This window comes from Xiphias gladius, chromosome 14 (assembly GCF_016859285.1).
Source record: "Xiphias gladius isolate SHS-SW01 ecotype Sanya breed wild chromosome 14, ASM1685928v1, whole genome shotgun sequence".
NCBI lineage: Eukaryota > Metazoa > Chordata > Actinopteri > Istiophoriformes > Xiphiidae > Xiphias > Xiphias gladius.
Window position 1 is genome coordinate 10257398 of NC_053413.1, and position 18451 is coordinate 10275848.

An 18451-nucleotide genomic window follows, 5' to 3' on the forward strand; every position below is an offset into this window, starting at 1 on the left:
TCTTCGCAATACAACTCCCACAATTCCAGCGTTTGTGAAAACAATGCGCATGCGTCATCCGTCTGGGCCATTATTTTGTCCTCCTCAAGCTTCAAATGAACAACAGGCTAATCGTTCCTTGAAATGAATTAAATATTAATACACGGAAGGAGCATTTTTTCTTTGCTGTTCATCACTGCCGACATACATGGAGTCTCTCGGTCAATAGCTCGTTGTGTCGCCGGGCTGTTCGGTCCTCCGTTGGACTTGGAGGCCGAAAACAGTGCGCGGAGTGACAGCCCCGTTAAAGCCAGCAGATTGGGTGTTTATCTAGTTGGCTAGCCACCTAGCTAGCTTCCTAGACAGCTAAGAGGGAAGGAAAAACCCGAAAGGACCATTTGCTATCTTCAGGAACGAGCGAGCTGTGGGTGTCCCTGTACCGTCTAGCCTGCTAAGGGGATGGCACACCTTCGAGACATGCAAAACCAGGTACAGAAATCCTCTTTTCAGCAACTGTCACCTCCCTTCCTCTTGTCCAAGACAAGGCGAACCCCCATGACCGTCAGGCTTTCCATGAATAGGTGGATGGGGGTCTCAGCCATCAGTGCAAGTGAAAAACTTACTGTACACACGAATATGAATTCATTTATTGTTCATCTCCTTGCCACTGTCAGCATCAACATTGGCAAAGCAGTCAACAAGCTGACAAAAAAACATATCATTAGAATCTGTGAATGTCATTAAAGTACACAGCAATATTTTAAAAGCCTCCATTGTTTTAGAATTGTAGTTGTCACATGCCGTAGACACTAAAATATATTCAGTTTAATTACTTCTTTAAGTGCCTCCTACTCAGTGAAGTCATCACTCATTTCCTGCTGTTATGGAGATAGAAAACCGCTAAAATGTCAAGTGTCATGTCTCTTGGTTCTGTTTAGGACTAGGTGATACAATCCCTCATTTGTTTTAAATACATGAGACAAGACTGGGGTTGATAATGCAAACCTATGGGGACGTGGGAGCCATAGTGGTGTGTGTGTCATTTTGGGGGGGGGGGGGGGTCATGGGGGTCATATCAGGTGGGCATTCTCCCTCACAGGTGTTTTGATGATAGGCTCACAACACCTCCAGAGCGCTCATCGGCAACAACCTTGCGTCCCGGTGCGCCCCCCCTCCTGCTTTTTATACCTTCTTATCCTGATGAAATTGATGTTATCTGTGGGCCCAGGTGTTGTCATTCCTCTTGATCCAGAGCCACGGACTTACCTGTTCAGCAGCACTGGAGAGGGCTTTGATGGCTTGATGATGGGCTTGGCCTCAGATTCCCATGACTTTAAGTGGCCAAGTAGTTGACTTGCCTACGAAGCCTCCGTGGCTGACTTCATCTGGGCAAACCTTAGCTTTTCAGCCACATTGTTCAGCATCGGCTACCAGCTCAGCGTACTTAAAGGAATTGCATTTGTAGGCCTCTTCCACTGCATCCTCCCAGGGCACAGTAACCTCTATGATGTAGACGGTGCGAAGTGAGGAGGACCAAAGCAGGAGTTGTCTGTTATGGAGACAGAAATCCACTAAACTTTCAAGTGCCATGCCTCTTGAATTACATCGTGGCTCAGAGTTTGATCTAAAGTCTAGGCACTTTCTAAATAAATGGGTATTGACATAGATAAGAAAGGTCAATCATCCATCGTCTTTTTATATATGAGCAGTTCATGAAAACATTGTAATACAGGCCAACAGATAGAAGTAACTCCTAATGTCAGGTCTACTTAATCTTTATAAAAGAACATTCATATGTGAAACAAGTTGTTTCACAGCAAGAGAGCAAGAGAGAGAACTATCATCATGACATACACTTACTAATTCAATGCATTCTTTGCTGTTACTGGACCAGAATATCCGGTTGGACCCTGAAGAGTACTTCACCAAGCAGGAGCGGATTGGGAAGGGTTCCTTCGGAGAGGTCTACAAGGGCATCAACAACCGCACGAAGGAAGTGGTGGCAATTAAAATTATAGACCTGGAGGAGGCAGAGGATGAGATCGAAGACATTCAGCAAGAGATCACAGTGCTGAGCCAGTGTGATAGTCCTTTTGTTACCAAGTATTATGGATCCTACCTGAAGGTGAGATGATAACATAAATAATGGAGTGACACATGCACAGATTAACACAGCTATAACATGAAGATGTTTAGAGACACACAGTGCAATACAATCAAAGACAAAGCTGTGGTTTTAAATCTTAAACTTGAAAAGTTTCTCATTAATATTTTTTTCCCTCTCAGGGGACCAAGCTGTGGATTATCATGGAGTATTTAGGTGGAGGATCTGCTTTGGATCTGGTAAGAAGGTTTCTATTTTTATGCTGCTTACAAAGTGTTATAAAAATCTTACAAAGTGGCACTTTTTGTACTTGAAATGCAAAAACTAACCTGTTCTTGGCATTCTCTCCCAACATCCACTGCTCTCTGATTTTTGTCTTTTGTACCTTCATCACCCAAGCTCCGTCCAGGGCCTCTTGAAGAGACTTACATTGCTACTATACTGAGGGAAATTCTAAAGGGGCTAGAGTATCTGCACTCTGAAAGGAAGATACACAGAGATATCAAAGGTAATAAGCACTCTCCTCATACATTGATGACCGTAGAGAAATCACAGCAGGCACAAAAAGCACTCTTTCAGGGGGAAACAGACTCACTAGCGTTCCTTATTTTTCATTAAGCGTGTTATTAGTATCAATTTATATCATATTACAGTGTAGTCCTGGTACAAAGCCAGATATAATACTCCTTAATTCAGAGCTAATTAGGAGCAGTTAGGGACTATGCATTAACTTTTATGTGCAGTGCAGCATTCAGCATCCCATATCAGCAGGTAAATGCTGCACTGGAGTGCAACTGAGCAAGAGACTGAACGTTGAGCAATGATGACAGAGCTGCTGTAAAACAACATGCACATCCAGTCTTAACCAGATGCTGGACAGAATAAGTCCACACATTGAAATGTGCTAACAAGCTTTAAAAATGTTCTACATCATCCGTGAGCTTGAAATCTCCCAACATACTGAAGGTGTTAAATTTATGTCTCTGTGTGGGCTAATTTTTCTGTTCTCTGTAGCTGGCTAATCATTAGAGAATCTCAAAATGAACCATGTCAAGATGGCAGCTCAACAAAGATAGAAGATAAATATTAAAATTGGGTTAATTGCTTGTGGATCTATCATCCATAGAGATTGTATTCTTGTATTTAAACTCTGTTCCTACCAAAAGTGCTGAACATCTCCTCTCGTCCGAATGAAACTGGAGAGGGGACTCTGAAGTATCCTTTGTCCATCTGTCCCTCCATGTGGCACATGTAATGTGCTGAAAGCTGCTGATTACATTTTGAGAAAAACTTCATGGAATGGAGGCTTTTCAAACGTTACACTTGATTGGCCTTAATTAAGTGCAACAACACTTAATTATTATTATTATTTATCATCCAAAAATGGGCCTGCATGATTTATGGGAGATGGCATATTTATTCGATGCTTTTTTTTTAGCATGTCATATGAAACAGTAACAGACTAACATTAACAGGTTCACTGCATTACCTGTTCTTGCTTTTTGACTGTGTTTCCTTCTCTGTCTCTTTCTCCCAGCTGCCAATGTGCTCTTGTCGGAGCAGGGCGACGTGAAGCTGGCAGATTTCGGGGTGGCGGGACAGCTGACAGATACCCAGATTAAGAGGAACACATTTGTTGGCACACCTTTCTGGATGGCTCCAGAGGTCATCAAACAGTCAGCTTATGACTTCAAGGTGAGGCCAGAGTCAGTGGAGCAGATAAGAGACAACCCGTGGAACCGCTTTGAGTGAACGCGGTGTTTAGGTTTTATTTCTCATTTTCTGGGTGAGGAGATGTTTCACATTGGTGGGACACTGAGTTCATGAAGTGATAAGGTTTTGTCATTGGTGGTGGCACTGATAATTACATGAAATTTAAAGCATGGGAAAATTTATCTGATCCACATCATTTTAGGGAAGGAAACTACTGTACATTTTTAATTCCTTATACAGTTTCAGGTGTATGTGAAATTAACCCACCTTACTTACCCATTTCTCTCTCCCACTTAGGCTGATATCTGGTCCTTGGGCATCACTGCCATTGAGCTGGCTAAAGGGGAACCTCCTAACTCTGAATTACACCCCATGAGGGTCCTCTTCCTCATCCCCAAGAACACTCCTCCTACCCTGGAGGGGCCTTACAGCAAACCCTTCAAAGAGTTTGTGGAGGCTTGTCTAAATAAAGACCCTCGTTTTGTAAGTAAAACACCAGCATCCATCTGCAGGCATTATAGCAGAACTAGGATGGGATCAGACATGCGTGTTTGGGCTAAATAAGATTAGAAAATTGGAAAATAATTCCAGATTGGCACTGCTGTTCTGAGTGTAAGGCTTTGGTCTTTTATCCAACCCTTTTTTTTTTGTGATGGACTAGCATGCCCAGTCATTACTAGGAATTAGAATTTGTTCTGTTCTTTCTCAAATATACAAAAATGATACAAATCACAGTCTTGTTAAGTGCCCAAAATATGTTAAATCTAAGCAATGTGATGGTAGACTGAAGCTTCTTTAAGGATGTTTTAACTAGACAACAGATCCAGGCTGATTCTTCTTCCAGCTTCAGAACCTACTGACAACACTGTGACTGAATGTTGATTTTTATGCTGCTCCCATCTTTATTCTTCCTCCGCACAGAGGCCAACCGCCAAAGAGCTCCTGAAGCACAAGTTCATCACACGTTACACCAAGAAGACGGCCTATCTGACAGAGCTGATTGACCGCTACCGACGCTGGAAGTCAGAGGGACACGGGGAGGAGTCCAGCTCTGATGACTCAGATATGTGAGTCTCAGGAAAGCACATTCATGCATTCCAGTCATACACACATCCACCATTTCCCAAGCAGACATTTCTTCAAATTCGTTTCACTAACACCCCTATTTCTTCTTTCTTTTAGGGATGCTGATGGTGACGTGGATACATGTCCCATGTGGACCTTCCCCACGGTCAGACCCAACTCTATGAACAAGTTACAGAAGAACTACACACACACAGATTCAAAGGTAAGACACATGCAGCACATACATATAGACACACACACAGACAGAGTCAAATCTTTAGCTTTTTCCTAACACCCTTTTTTTCCTCTTCTCAGTCAGGAGATTCGGTGAAAAGGCAACCCAAGTCACAATGCTTGTCTGCTTTGGTAACACCCATCTTTAGAGAGGTACGGTCCGAGTCTGGGAAGTGGGGAAAACAGAACTTTGACTGGTGCTTTTCATGGTACTTCTGATGATTTTAGATAAAGGGCAAACACCTTTAACCTTAAAGCTAGCAGCACTTCAGAATTCCTCCTGATGTATTAATTGCATTGATAACGACGCAAGTCTGGGCTGCAGCAGTGATAAGATCTGCACTGCTTGTGTACATGTGAATGTTGTCTGGGAAGCTGATTTCATTTTATTTATTGAGAGGGTTGCTCATGTCAGTACATGTCTGACTGGTGCGGCTTGTTGCTAATTTAGGTTTTATTTAGTCCCAGAATGACTCTGATCCTCCTTCATGACATAAGTGCAGTTTATGCAGGACTGTACTCAAAACCATGTATTTAAAACACAAATTCAAAACCAGATCTTCATGATAAAAATTGACTCTGCCTCACCTCTTGCTTCGTTGTTGTACCTATTATCGCAGTAAAAGGGTATAAAAAAGGATCATGATTTCTATACAATTACTGTTACCAGTAAGGGTAAAACAGAAGAGTGCTTCCCCTAATGCCAAACTTTTTCATTCTTTTTGTGAAATTTCTTTCTATTTGATTTTTCTTGACAACTAGTTGAAGGAGAAGCGGCGGGCAAGTGGCGGAGGCGTAGGTGCCATTGAGGAGCTGGAAAACGCCTTCAACCTGGCTGAGGAGTCCTGTCCAGGCATCTCCGACCGCCTTGTCACACACATGATGGAGAGAGTGTGCAGGTGATTTACCAGCCAGTCTGTCAACGGTCAGCTTTGGATGTCCACTATGCAACAGGAAACATCCATTCATGTTATTCTAACCTGCTGCTTCATGTCATCCCTTCAGGTTTTCTTTAAATGGTAACACCACCCCATCTTCGCGGTGAAACCCCAGCTGGATGTAACTTAACCCCGCCCCCCGTTTCTGTCTCCCAGACCCAGCCAACTTCTCAAATAAGGACCACAGAAGAACCCCCCCCCCCTTCCTCCCTACCATTGCACCCTTCCCAGTTCTGTCCCAGAAGAGATTTTAATTAGTTGTAATTAAATATTTTTACAGTTTTTCTTTAAGAGCGGAGAGTATTTAAGACAAAAAAGCCATGACATTTAGAGCGTTGTGTATACCTGTTAGATTGAGAAGAAAAAACTATAATAAAGTCTATGGAAAATGTCTTGTCTCCAATGTTTTGTTTGAAAAGAGGATTTGTTGTAGAAAGAAAATAAATTACTTGTAGCCACAACACGATATGAAAGGGGTTTACATTTCCTCAACAGTTTTAGTGTGCCCTGTATCATATCAAAATACTAGATGGCCCATTCTGTTCCTTTTTGGCTGCTTGATGCTTATATACAGACATTTTATCTGTTCAGTTCCACCTGATCTGTACATTATTATACTGTAAATTGCATTGGTCAGTTGTGGAGCGTTCTTCCATATCCCTATAGAAATAGTTCATGTTAATAGTTATGTAATTCATATAGTCGACATTTATTAAGTTACACGTCTAATTCTCTTTATTTCTTTGCGGATTGTAAAAAATTGCTTTACTATTTTAACTTCCTCCTCTTTCTAAAAAAGAATGTAAGCTCTGGGTTTTGGTTAAACTCTCCAGACACAGAGCTATAATTAGCGATGCCCTATTACAGTCAGGGCAGGTTCATGGTGGTTTTGTCCGTCAGAGGCAATTAAACTGACTGAAATGCAACACACACACACACAGGGAGCAGTAAGCATCAGCTGGTGTGTGTGTGTGTTGGGCAGCTTCAGGGTCTTCTAACATTACCACTCCACAAAGAGCAGAGTTTAACTAGGCAAAAATTTATTGTAGGATCACAATGAACCTTGAATAGGAACAGATGAGCTGATAATTGGTTACATGAAGTAGATTCATGCTAATTGAAACTATCGACTGAGAAATGGAAAAAAGGTTTAAATCACAAAAAGATTAATCAAGTTTAATAAAACCTTTATTACAATATATGCATCAAGTACAATATTTGGTACTTGAATACTGGATAAAAAGAGCACAAAGAGGAATGTCAAGAACTCACATCTTGGCTGGTGAGGGAAACGTTGGCTACACTGACCTCATCGGGTCACCTTTAACCTCTGCGATCACGGAAAGCACAAAGTACTCTGCAGTCGGGACACATACAAGTTTATACCTCTTAAATCTCAATGAAACACAAAATATCAATGCTCCTTTGCACATGACTTCACTTTACAGTATAGAGGAGACATGAAGTAAATATATCTAATTGAAAGATGCACCAAAGCACCAAACAGAGGTGTGTCACAGTTAAAAACACCTCATTTGCCCATCCTTCATTTGTTGGTTTTACAGGAACACCGTAAGAGGTCGAGGATCACAGTTTATTTGATTCGTATCAAACTCAAAAGGAGCTTCACAACACTTGAATGCAGCTGGGGTCAAGAGTTGCATGCATATGAGTGGGATAACGTGAGTAACACTGAGCAGGGTGAACCCTATATGGTGGGAAGCTTGAGTGGTAATCTCAAATTATGTTTTCACTTGACAAAAAGAATATTGAGACAATGGAATAAAAAAGCTGTTTCTGCTACTAGTTTTCACCAGTTTTCTCTCCCAATTAAGCTCTTTCATAGAGCTAATGTTAGCATGTGCTTTGAAAGATGTTTTGGGATTAAAAGCACTGAAAAGAAGCACCAATACTTTGGTTTTCTCGAAAAAAAGGGAGCAAAAAAAAAAAAAAGAAAAGGGGAAAGTAACAAAACATCCCAATGGGTTTGTATTAAAAATATATACCACCATTTTTAAAGATGGGTCACATGACTTCATTTGAAAAAACTGGAAAAACTTTAATAAAATGAAACGAAACTTTAAAAAAAAATAAGAAAGAACCGTGTGTAAATATATAAACATAACACTGTTTGGATATACTTTACTGTATGCATATATATTATAAAAAAAAAAAAAAAAAAGACTCCAGATCCCATGTGGGACTGAATGAAGATAGTGGCAAGCAATACGAGTCAATAACCAGACAGCTTTTACACCTTTTCTGCTTCCATCCAAATCTCTCTGGTCAAAGTTGAGCAGTGGCTCAAACCTACAGTGGAAAAGAAAAGAAAAAAAAATTCACATTTTCATTCAAATTTGAGTTTTTTTTAAATTGTACAAGTCTAGTCAAGTCTCAATGGTGTCGCGTTATTCAGATAATACAGCGTAAAATGCAGCGTGTCTGCATTAGAGTGAGTGTTGAGTGTATCCACAGGTCTTGCTCCTACCATAGACTTTTCACACATGGGGGCCGTCTCCATCATCTCCCTGCTTCTGCATCTGGGCCTGCATCTTGGCAATCATCTCCTGCATTCGTCTCAACTGTATGACACAGAACATCAACATGTATGACAGGGAAACAACAATCGCACTCAAAACAAGAACAAAGCCCATTCATTGAGACAGCTGAGATTTTATGTATCGGTTCTTTCCCTTATCTGTCAGTGTAACTGAATGTATTATTAATATCTGTCTGCCAGTTATAAATCACTGATTAGAAAGAAATGCTTCCGCATCGACTGCTTGGACAGAAACCAGCTGTGAACCTGAATTATTTACCAGTTTAACAGATGTATTTGTAGTTGCAAAAACAAAACAAAAACAATTCTTATAAATGATTGACTACAGCCACTAGTCAGTTAGCTTAGCCTAGCATAGAGACTGAAAGCAGGGGGAAATAGTTAGCCTGGCTCTGTTCTAATGTAAAAAAATAAAATAAAATAAAAACTCCAAGCAAATGACTGTATTCCCCAAAAGGTCGAGCTATTCCTTTAGGAAACCTGGACAATCGAGAAGGATGATCCATGAAAAATGAATTTCTAATAGTGGCGTGGTGTCTGAAATATCCTACCTCAGCCTCCTTCTCCTGCAGGATCATATCCTTGTCCATTTCCTCCGGCTCCGGTCCTTTTCTGTGATTATGATGCAAGTATAGTTACTCGTATTGTAATATATCTTCAGAATACATGCTAGTTAACAAAGGAACCATTAAGTCCAAGTTAAATGCACAGTGAAAGAGGTTATAAATGTAAAATTACGTTGTGTGATGATTTATAAAGCGTTAAAATGAAAGGTCAGCAGAGCGCCGTGTTTGTATGTGTGCAAGCCTGAGAGCGCATGTTGTACCAATTTAAGTAACATTAGGCAAACATTACAAAAGCCACATTGAGAAAGCGGAAAAAGGGTCAGTGGGTTAGTTGAGGTTTTCTTTGCAGGAAGATAGAAACAGCTCACTGGACAAAAGTGGGCATCTACAACAAGTGACTACAAAGAGATGAAAGCAGGAAGATTCAAGAGAGAAGCAGTGAGTGTGAGAGTCAGGGGAACAGCGTTACCTCCCCCAAATGAAAAAAACGGTACCTCAGACGGTCCACTCATGGGATTGGACAAATCAAGACCAGACAGCCATCATTGGACAGATGGCGAGGCAATGTGAAGACAGTAAAACCAATCCCTTATCCTGGTCTGGCTTTAGAGGAAAGTCTAAAAGAATCTTTTTGGTCTACACTGAGGGTTAAATGATGATGTATCCACACTGTGTTAAATGACACAAAGTAATCCTGTTTACAACTTCTACATATACTCAATCTACACATGTCATTTAGCTACCAGCTAACCATGTAAAACTACAACCCACTACAGGCCACAGCATTAAATTCAGTTCTGTCTCAGTACCAAGGCCTAACTGGTGTAGTCAACATGCAAAATGATGAGTTAGAGTTACTGTACTACTCAACTGATACTAGTTCAACATTTTATGAATCAACAAGAAAGGAGATGAATGAGTGGAGGACCCATCATATAAGCCGACTCATTAATTATCCTCCTTGGTAAATGTTTCTGGGATGTGTGCATGTGTCTGACAATGGCATTTCTATGTATCTCTAACACTGCTGTACTTGATATATATGACTTTTCAGAGGTCTGCTGTTTGAGGTGGGGGGAGGTACAGAAAAGCAAGCTGACAGACAAGTACGTACGCAGGAGACAGAGGCAGAACATAACCATGGGAGGACAACCTGCCACCCCGTTTGAGCCGGTCCGAGCGGAAGTTCTCGTAGTGCAGGTCCTGGGTCACTTCCTGGAGATCCTGCATGTGGGTTCTGTGCAGTGGTGGAAAAGTCAACAACCAATAAATACTAGACGTTTTGAAAACTGCAGATGTTGGGGGCAGATGCTGTCTGGTTATGGAGTTCACAAGAATATAAGATTTAAAAAAAAAAAAAAAAAAATCATAAGTCTTTATTTTAGCCAAACTTTTCGAAACCACATTATACTGCTAATGTTGATAGTATTTTTGACATGTGATGCTGTATCAATTTGGGACACAGCTAATGTTTTATCTCCTTGCCTGCCTTGGATACACCCCTTTTCTAATTAGCTGCACCTTAACATAAAAGCTACTGGCAGAGGTAGACTTTTTCTCATTGTGGCTAAAGGCATCCTGGCAAACCATCTCAACAATATTACCTAACTAGCTTTTTTTTCTTCCCACAGCACTGGTAGGAAAAAAAAAACAGCAGTATATGCACAGTTCAGTAGCTTATTCCCTTTCAATGTTACGTTGCTTCTACCACTAACATTTTTAAAGAATACACTTTCAATTTTAAAGAGTCAGGAAAAACTTGGGTTATAGCCTCCTCTAGCTCCTCCGCCACTCACATCAACATGGTCCGCAGCTTGAGGAAGTCGTTGTGCTCTGGATTCTCCACCTCCACCACTCCCCAGGGGTACAGGCGGCCCCTCACCTTCTTCCCTTTTGCCTCAATCTGCTGGTTGGATCCTACAACTGCAAATGGGATGCTAGCCTGGGGAAGAGAAGTTTTTTATGTGTCTGTTCTAGAGGTTAAACCGCCCACATAAAGAATTATGACACTGCGACCCAAAAAACTAAAAACCGTCAACATATCTTTGGAAGAAAGAAAGTTTATATTCATTCAGGGACAAGGAACTTTACAAGGAACAGAGAGTTTACCTTGAGGATCCTTGTCTGCTCTTTGAAGTCCTCATCCTCATCCGACTCAGCATCAGGAAGGTGGTAAATCTTAATACCGTGTTCATCAATCTCATCCAGAATCTTACAAAGAAAACAGTGACAAAGCACGGGTTATTATCGGGTATGTTGACAAACGACAACCTATTGTTTTCTGTTTAGTCAGAACGTTGGAAATATTACTAAAGACAACATTCTGCTGATCAGAATAATTTCTGACATAACCTCTTTGACACTTCACGTATCACTGGAGTTGTACCTACAGTATGGCTAAAGCAGTGGGCAGGAGCACATGATAGCCACTGTTCATCTCAGGAACTGGAAGCCCCCTTCAACAATGGACAACTCTGTTGTTCTCACCCTGCGCTTGAGCCTCTCCCTCTCTCTGAGGGTGAGAGTGTCTGCCTTGGCGATGACAGGAACCACGTTAACCTTATTGTGAATGGCCTTCATGAACTGGACATCCAGGGGTTTCAGGCTGGTCAGACAGGAAAAAGACAAACGCAGGGTCAAAGAGAGACAAAGGATTCGAGTAAGGATTTATGAGAAGCAAAGAATGACAAATGTTAATTAAAACACAAGAAACTTCAGCGTATTAACTGAAGCATGTACAGTATGTGTGTGAGTATTATGTACTGCAGGACTCACCCGTGGCCAAGCGGGGAGATGAAATAGAAGCAGCAGTGAACCCTATTGTCGACAATGTGTCTACGATTTAGACCGCTCTCGTCATGGAGGTAGCGCTCAAACTGGTCATCAATGTAGCTGATAATAGTGCTGAAACTGGATGAAAAAATATAGGTCACATTAAACATCCAGTTTGTATCACAGTATACTGTACCAGAAGCCCACCCACTAAATAATAAAATCAAATCCCCAGATGAAAAATACGTTCTCCCCCTGCTATCATTGTGATTTAAAAGATTTCAACTTCTTTTTAACTGTCAAAGTTAAAAGTTAAAAGTTAAAAGCCCATTGCTTTTCAAGATAGCAGGACTAACAGTGGGTAATTAAAAATCTAAAAATACCTCATCTCCTCATCAGCATACGCCCTAAAAAGATTTCATACCAGTCCTGGCTGTTGATGGCGTCCCCATATCCTGGTGTGTCTACCACAGTGAGACGGAGCTTCACTCCTCGCTCCTCGATTTCTACTGTCGACGCCTCAATCTGAACCGTCCTTTCTATCTTTTCTATCAGAAGGAAAAATAGATAAAATATGAGGAGACAGTCAGTCCAGGATTTTTACTAAATGGCTTTAATGTGTTTATTTTGTGCTTTCAATATATCAAGTGCTTTACAAACACTCCAAGAATGGCTACAAATGAGGATCATTTGGTCACAAGGAGGAGCTATAACATTATACACTCCAAGAAACACAGCCCGGGTTTGTGCATGTATCACATGTGTGTGGGCACAAGGCGGTGTGTGTGTGTTTTACCTGCTGCTCCAGGGATGACTCTCTCAGGGTAAAGGTCAGTGAGAAAAAGGCTGTTGATCAAGGTGGATTTTCCAAGTCCGGATTCACCTTTTTGACAACAGAGGAAAATAAAACTATCATCACGCAATGAACATTAGTGTGAGAAATCAGGATCAAAATAAAAAAACAATTACAAAAGCACAGTCAAGTTCTGGTTGGGGGAAAACTTCTAATACAGAGTTCAGTTTCAACAACAGAAGAGAACAAAGACATTCTCAGCGTGCTGCAGGAAACAAGACCTGTGACATACACTAGGCCTTGCACCAGACGGAAATACATATCAGCATGATAGTCAATCTGACTTCACCGTTAATGTTTTCCAGAAATATGTCAGGTGGCTGATTACACAACCCAGCACCTGAGTAAGCAGTGCAAGTCTTCAAAATCAGTCAGCAGCAGAGGCAAGAGGACAACCGCTTGATAGTTTCGCTCTCCTTAAAATTGGCAGCAAGAACTAAGAACATGGATATCCTCTTCCAGCTTGACTCCATCTTTACATGAAAATCTGAAACTATACACTGAAAACTTTGAGACAGACTTTATTTGAATGCCTCTGCTGATACTGTCTGATTATTAATGACCAAAAAATAAAAATCATGACTGGCCAGCTTTTCAACTGGCTGTATGCAACACAGGTAAGATCTTAAAAACTTCCACAAACTTCCTCAAATATGAAAAGTAAAAAAATTTAACCCGCTTTCAATACAAAAACAATGGAAACAAATGTAATAAAACATCCACAGTTTAAGTGAGTTAACAAATGTTAAATAAATGCTAATGGCCTGATTCTCAGACTTATTCTAGATACAAAAGCGTCTTTCAACTCATGATACTGCAGGTCCATTGAACATTGTTTTAGTCTTGCCATGTGACTAATTTCTGTCTGGGAAAGCCATTAACCTAAAGCGGCAGTTTTGCTTAAGCAACAGCAGTGAACAAAATTTGGGAAACTATGCGTAAGAAATGTAAGAAACTATGTTCCTTGAGTGTCAGGATCACATTACAGATGCTGAGACATAATCAACCTAAAGCTTGTGTGCTATACCCGGGAATGCTGCCACTGTTCCCACCAGAGCCGTGGCAAAAGATTTACAGATGTTTTTACTACATCCTAAACTGGCATTTTAGAGTGGATGGAAAATCAAAGTTGACATATATGCACACTACAGGCAGGTGGGAAAGAGCTTTAGAGCAAAAAGTAACTGTGTTTTTCATTGAGTATAAAAATAGATGTATAATGCGGACAAATTTTCATTATGTATATTATTTGTATCTGTGATGGAAGTGCAGTTATCTAAATGTACAAGAAAACACTGAATTATTTAAGATCCTGGAAGGTTAAATAAGCACTCAATGAGTATTCTTGCAGTCGAGGGACCAGCAGGCCTTGTCCACTCTACAAATCAGTCCCCCGTGGCCGAAAGGCTACATTCCTCTCTGGTTTATTTTAAAGCAAAAGGATGAGCAGTGTTCAGGGGAGCTCCGACCCTCCCCCCTTATCAACAAGCACAGGGTTCACACAGTCACAGTCCTCCCATCCAGCAGTTTACACTGCCGCTGACGCCAGCTGAGCAACTACACTGATGTGACATCTGCCATTTTATACTACCCAAAATGCCTTGGTGAACACTAAGATACACTTATGCATCACTTAAGACAGGTTAAAAGACAAAACAACAAACTTACTCTCAACATATAAACAAAAGGAGCTACAGAGATGAGAGAGTTGTAAGACTTATGTAGAAAAGGCCATTTTGAAAAGAAAACATGACAGCAACAACTGTATACTGTGCAGGCCGCTGGTGAAATTCCACCATAAATTCATCCCAATAGCATATTCCCATGAGCCAAAAATCCAAAATGCATTCCTCAAAAGTCCATGTTTACTTAAGCTTTCAAGATTGAAAATGTTATGACTGAGATGCACTACTATTTTCCAAACTAAATAAAACCAGCGTTACGTAAAATCAAGAAGAAAAGGAAAAAATTAAAAAAGGTCTCTATAACAGTGATGACGCACTCACCTACTACCATCAATGTAAACTCAAATCCTTTTTTTACTGACTTGCGATGAACCTGATTAGGCAGGTTGGCGAATCCAACGTACCCTGGGGTCTCAGGGTTGGTGAACTGGCCCTGCTGTAGAAAAAAAAAGGAGAGTACAAAGACAGAAGAGTCGTAATCATAGTCACAATGTTTGGTGACATTAAAATTTTAGGATGAAAAAAAAGTAGCTTTGTCACAGGGGCTGATTAATTACTTTATTACTTAAACTCATTTTTTAGCAAGATTAATCTAAATCAGTTTGAAGTTGAACATAGTTCTTCGAATAACATAACAGACAGTTTTAATCATAGTCATAGTCTAGAATCCACTGGGAAGACATCTGCTCATGGACAACTGGGGTATTTAGAGAGAGCAGCAGTGACTTCTCTGCAGTCTGTTTGCAAAAGACCTTCCACCCTTCATTCCAGTGTTTATGGCTCTTTCCTACAAAGACTGACTCAAAAGCCCCCATGACACTGCTAGACAATGGCAAATTCAAATAGAAAGGTACTCGCTCCTTATTTGGTTTGCTCTTTTTTGGCCACACAGTCCTGTACTATTTATAAACCCTCCTTTCCCCGTCTTATCAGCAAAGGTCATGACTGATAAGACCGATTAAGTAGTGTGTTCGTGTGCTGCTTTGGGCCTTTCAACCCACATAAAGCCTCATCAGTGAGTCATGCTGATCGTGAGCAGCGTACTGAGCATCTGCCTAAGTGACCAAGCATTCAACAAGTAACTAATATTTGTGTTTGGAACATGGACACACTGCAAAAGATAATGTGAGAAAAGCGGGAAGGCACAAAATGTACCACTGAAATAAGCGGGAATGTTGAGTTTAAAAAAAAAATATCCTTGACTGACTCAGTAGAGGACAGAAGACTTATTGTTGATTTATAACAAAACCAAACCGCCTAAGATGAAGTTCTGACTCAAAGAAAAAGGGCGTATCATTGACATACAACACTATTTTCTCATCAAAAATAATGCTAAGCCATTTAACTAGAAAGACAGTCACTAAAGCAGAAGTAGGAGTCTGGTATTACTGCATACTGTATCGGTTAAAATTGAATATCTGGTTGCCGTTTTCCAAGACTCACCTTCATTTTGTCGGCCTGAGACATTTTTTCTCCTTGTTAAACCTGAAAGAAAACACAAACAGTTCAGACAGCCTATGTGCATCCTTTCTGAGATGGGGGTAATTCATGCAGTCATATACTTACAGGCCCGAATGTGTGAGAGACAGGAAGTCTGGTTTGAGAGGGTGCTGTGTCTCGCCACAAAAAACTGACTATATCCTTTTCCTGCTAGCTTCATCACAGCTGCGTCCCACTAAAATACTATGATCTGAGGATAACAGACTAAGCTATGCTTATGCTATTCATCCCAACGTCTCTACAACTGGTGCCATGTGTTTACTGCTTTGTTGCTGGTCGTTGTGTTGTAATTCGGTGTCGAACACCATAGTGAACTGAAACTGTCAGAAACACACCCAGAGCACCCAGAGTATTAGGATGAAAACGGCTCAATGTCTCACTATAGCAGACAACATAAAATATAACATTAGACTAATGTATCTGTCCAAGGTAGTTTAGAAGCTAGTTTGGGCCAATTCAAGAAGCCTTACCAACCCAGAATAATCACAGAAATATGTAACGGTAACTGAAACCAACAGTGCTAATTTTCTTACGTTCACTGGTACTGAAATGGAAATTAGCCGGTTAATTAGCAACAGCTATTTTTCGTAACGGTACCAACCCAGTGGGCGTTAAACGGGCTGATGCTGACATCTGCCACGAAAAACCTCAATTTGTTCTTGAAAAGCTATCAAAACGAGCCCAAATCGGAGCTTTTTCTCCAGCCAACAGCCCTAGCTAGCTGTTCAGAAACTTGTTGCGAGCTTAGCATAGCGTTAACCACTAACTAGCCGAGTAGCTTCTCCTGCAGGATGTTCATTTATATAGCTAATGTTAGCGTCGACGGATTAGGAGCGAAACCGCGACCTACACAGCGTCTGAGACAACTCTGTGATGAATAAGAGGCGAATTAGAGAAATCGGTGGCGTTACCTTACAGTGCAGAGTGGTACAGGCAGGCTAAGTTGACGATGAACAGCAGACTTGGCGAACACCTCAAATTCTTCAGATTCCGCTGCAGCAGCTTCCTTTAGCACACAGACCACAATGCACTGGGCGAGAGGGGCTCAAGCCTGTCCCACTGTTCACACAGAAAGTCAGCCTGCTCACACCCCGTATTTACTATATCAGCTCATAATCAGCTCATTAAAAACATTAAACATTATTATCAACAATTGGGTCATATTAACCACGGTGGTGGAGTAGTGAGGGTATCAAGTACTTGGAGCCCCAACATGAGGATGGCCCTCAAAAAGCCTGCAACTAAAACTTTGTTTTCGTTTACAGCACTGAAATGTGACATTTGACGTTATGAGCAACTATTAGTGGTGGCTGAACAAGTAGTTTGACAGACTATTTCTTGTACCTCAAAAAATATTACCTGTTTAAGAGTGATAGCAGGATCTAATCCTGTGTTTTTTGTAATTATATGAATAGTGCCTTTAGGTTTCTAAAGTTTTATTATACTACTTCTGTGTTGCAACAGACTACGTTAATATTTTGGAAGCTAATTCACTGTAATTCTGCAAATAAAACATGATTTCACTCATTATGAAAGAGAGTAACAAAGTAATCCCTTTTCAGTGTAGGGGCCAGACTAAAGACCTAAAAGACCTAAAAAAAACTGTGACAGAAATAATGTTCAATAATGTTTACACAGTAATTACAGTATGTTGAGAAAAGACAGCTTAAATATACAGAGATTGTTCGGACTTTGGTAAATGTGTTATAAGCACTTTGTTACAGTAACTACTACAGATGCATGTGTTGTTTGTTGTTGATTCAGTTATTTGTACAGGTGTGACAATCGATTTATGAATGAGTCGGAGGGGGCCCACTGAGACTGTATATGTGCAGGGCCCACATTTTTGTGCTACACCACTGATAAACAAAGTCAGAGATGTAATGGCATCATTCAGGGTTGCAGTTAGAAATCATGGGCCCCCAGAAAGAGTATTACCTTGACTCGTACCTCATATTATTCATACAGCCCAATTTGAGCATTTGCTGGCCCTCGCCCGTTGCCTCTGGAGTCATCACCGCTTTTAACCTACCAGTAGCAGAGTCAGAATATATATATATAATATAATACATTGAATATAATAAACTAATAATAGAACATTATAAATTGCCTCAAAAGTAAAATCAACTCCACCTGCTGAGGAAGACTGTGTGATATAGTCAAAAGCGCCGGAACAGCTATAAGTGGATATTGTAGTGAGATTATTTTATCAATTAATGATTCTAGTATGTCTACAGTACGAAATATTTTCTAGTTATTATATCATTCAATTTTCTTTGTGTCCTATGGTATTACTTTTTGTGAACCCATTGTGTAACTGGTTTTCTGCGATGTTTGATAAGCTGTGATTCTATCCTTCAGTATACTATAGTAGGATTATAGGTTCTTCATGTCTTATCTATTTTAGTCATGATGTCCTTGTTTCAGGTAAGTAGCTTACTCTTGTCGGACCATAGTGTCCCAATTATCAACACCAAAATCA

At 40.6% G+C, this 18451-nt stretch overlaps 2 protein-coding genes across 4 annotated transcripts; one reads left to right on the forward strand and one right to left on the reverse strand.

Moving 5' to 3' along the window:
- Window positions 1–20: 20 nt before the first annotated feature.
- Window positions 21–6412, forward strand: stk25b (serine/threonine kinase 25b). Its single transcript, XM_040144721.1, has 11 exons — window positions 21–468; window positions 1874–2104; window positions 2266–2322; window positions 2483–2591; window positions 3621–3778; window positions 4094–4279; window positions 4718–4863; window positions 4979–5084; window positions 5177–5248; window positions 5858–5994; window positions 6101–6412. The coding sequence occupies exons 1-11, from the start codon at window positions 439–441 to the stop codon at window positions 6138–6140; spliced, it is 1272 nt and encodes a 423-aa protein (XP_040000655.1). The 5' UTR covers window positions 21–438; the 3' UTR covers window positions 6141–6412.
- Window positions 6413–7203: 791 nt separating this feature from the next.
- Window positions 7204–17038, reverse strand: sept2 (septin 2). 3 transcript variants are annotated; one of them, XM_040143646.1, is made up of 13 exons: window positions 16881–17038; window positions 15913–15954; window positions 14791–14905; window positions 12728–12814; window positions 12356–12479; window positions 11935–12069; window positions 11647–11764; window positions 11269–11370; window positions 10956–11101; window positions 10313–10396; window positions 9145–9205; window positions 8522–8615; window positions 7204–8343 (listed from the first exon to the last, which is right to left on the reverse strand). In XM_040143646.1, the coding sequence occupies exons 2-12, from the start codon at window positions 15934–15936 to the stop codon at window positions 8532–8534; spliced, it is 1080 nt and encodes a 359-aa protein (XP_039999580.1). In that variant the 5' UTR covers window positions 15937–15954; window positions 16881–17038; the 3' UTR covers window positions 7204–8343; window positions 8522–8531. The 3 variants fall into 3 exon arrangements, with proteins under 3 accessions (XP_039999580.1, XP_039999578.1, XP_039999579.1); XM_040143644.1 differs by having other exon boundaries at window positions 10274–10396; XM_040143645.1 differs by lacking the exon at window positions 16881–17038 and adding an exon at window positions 16036–16782 and having other exon boundaries at window positions 10274–10396.
- Window positions 17039–18451: the final 1413 nt, after the last annotated feature.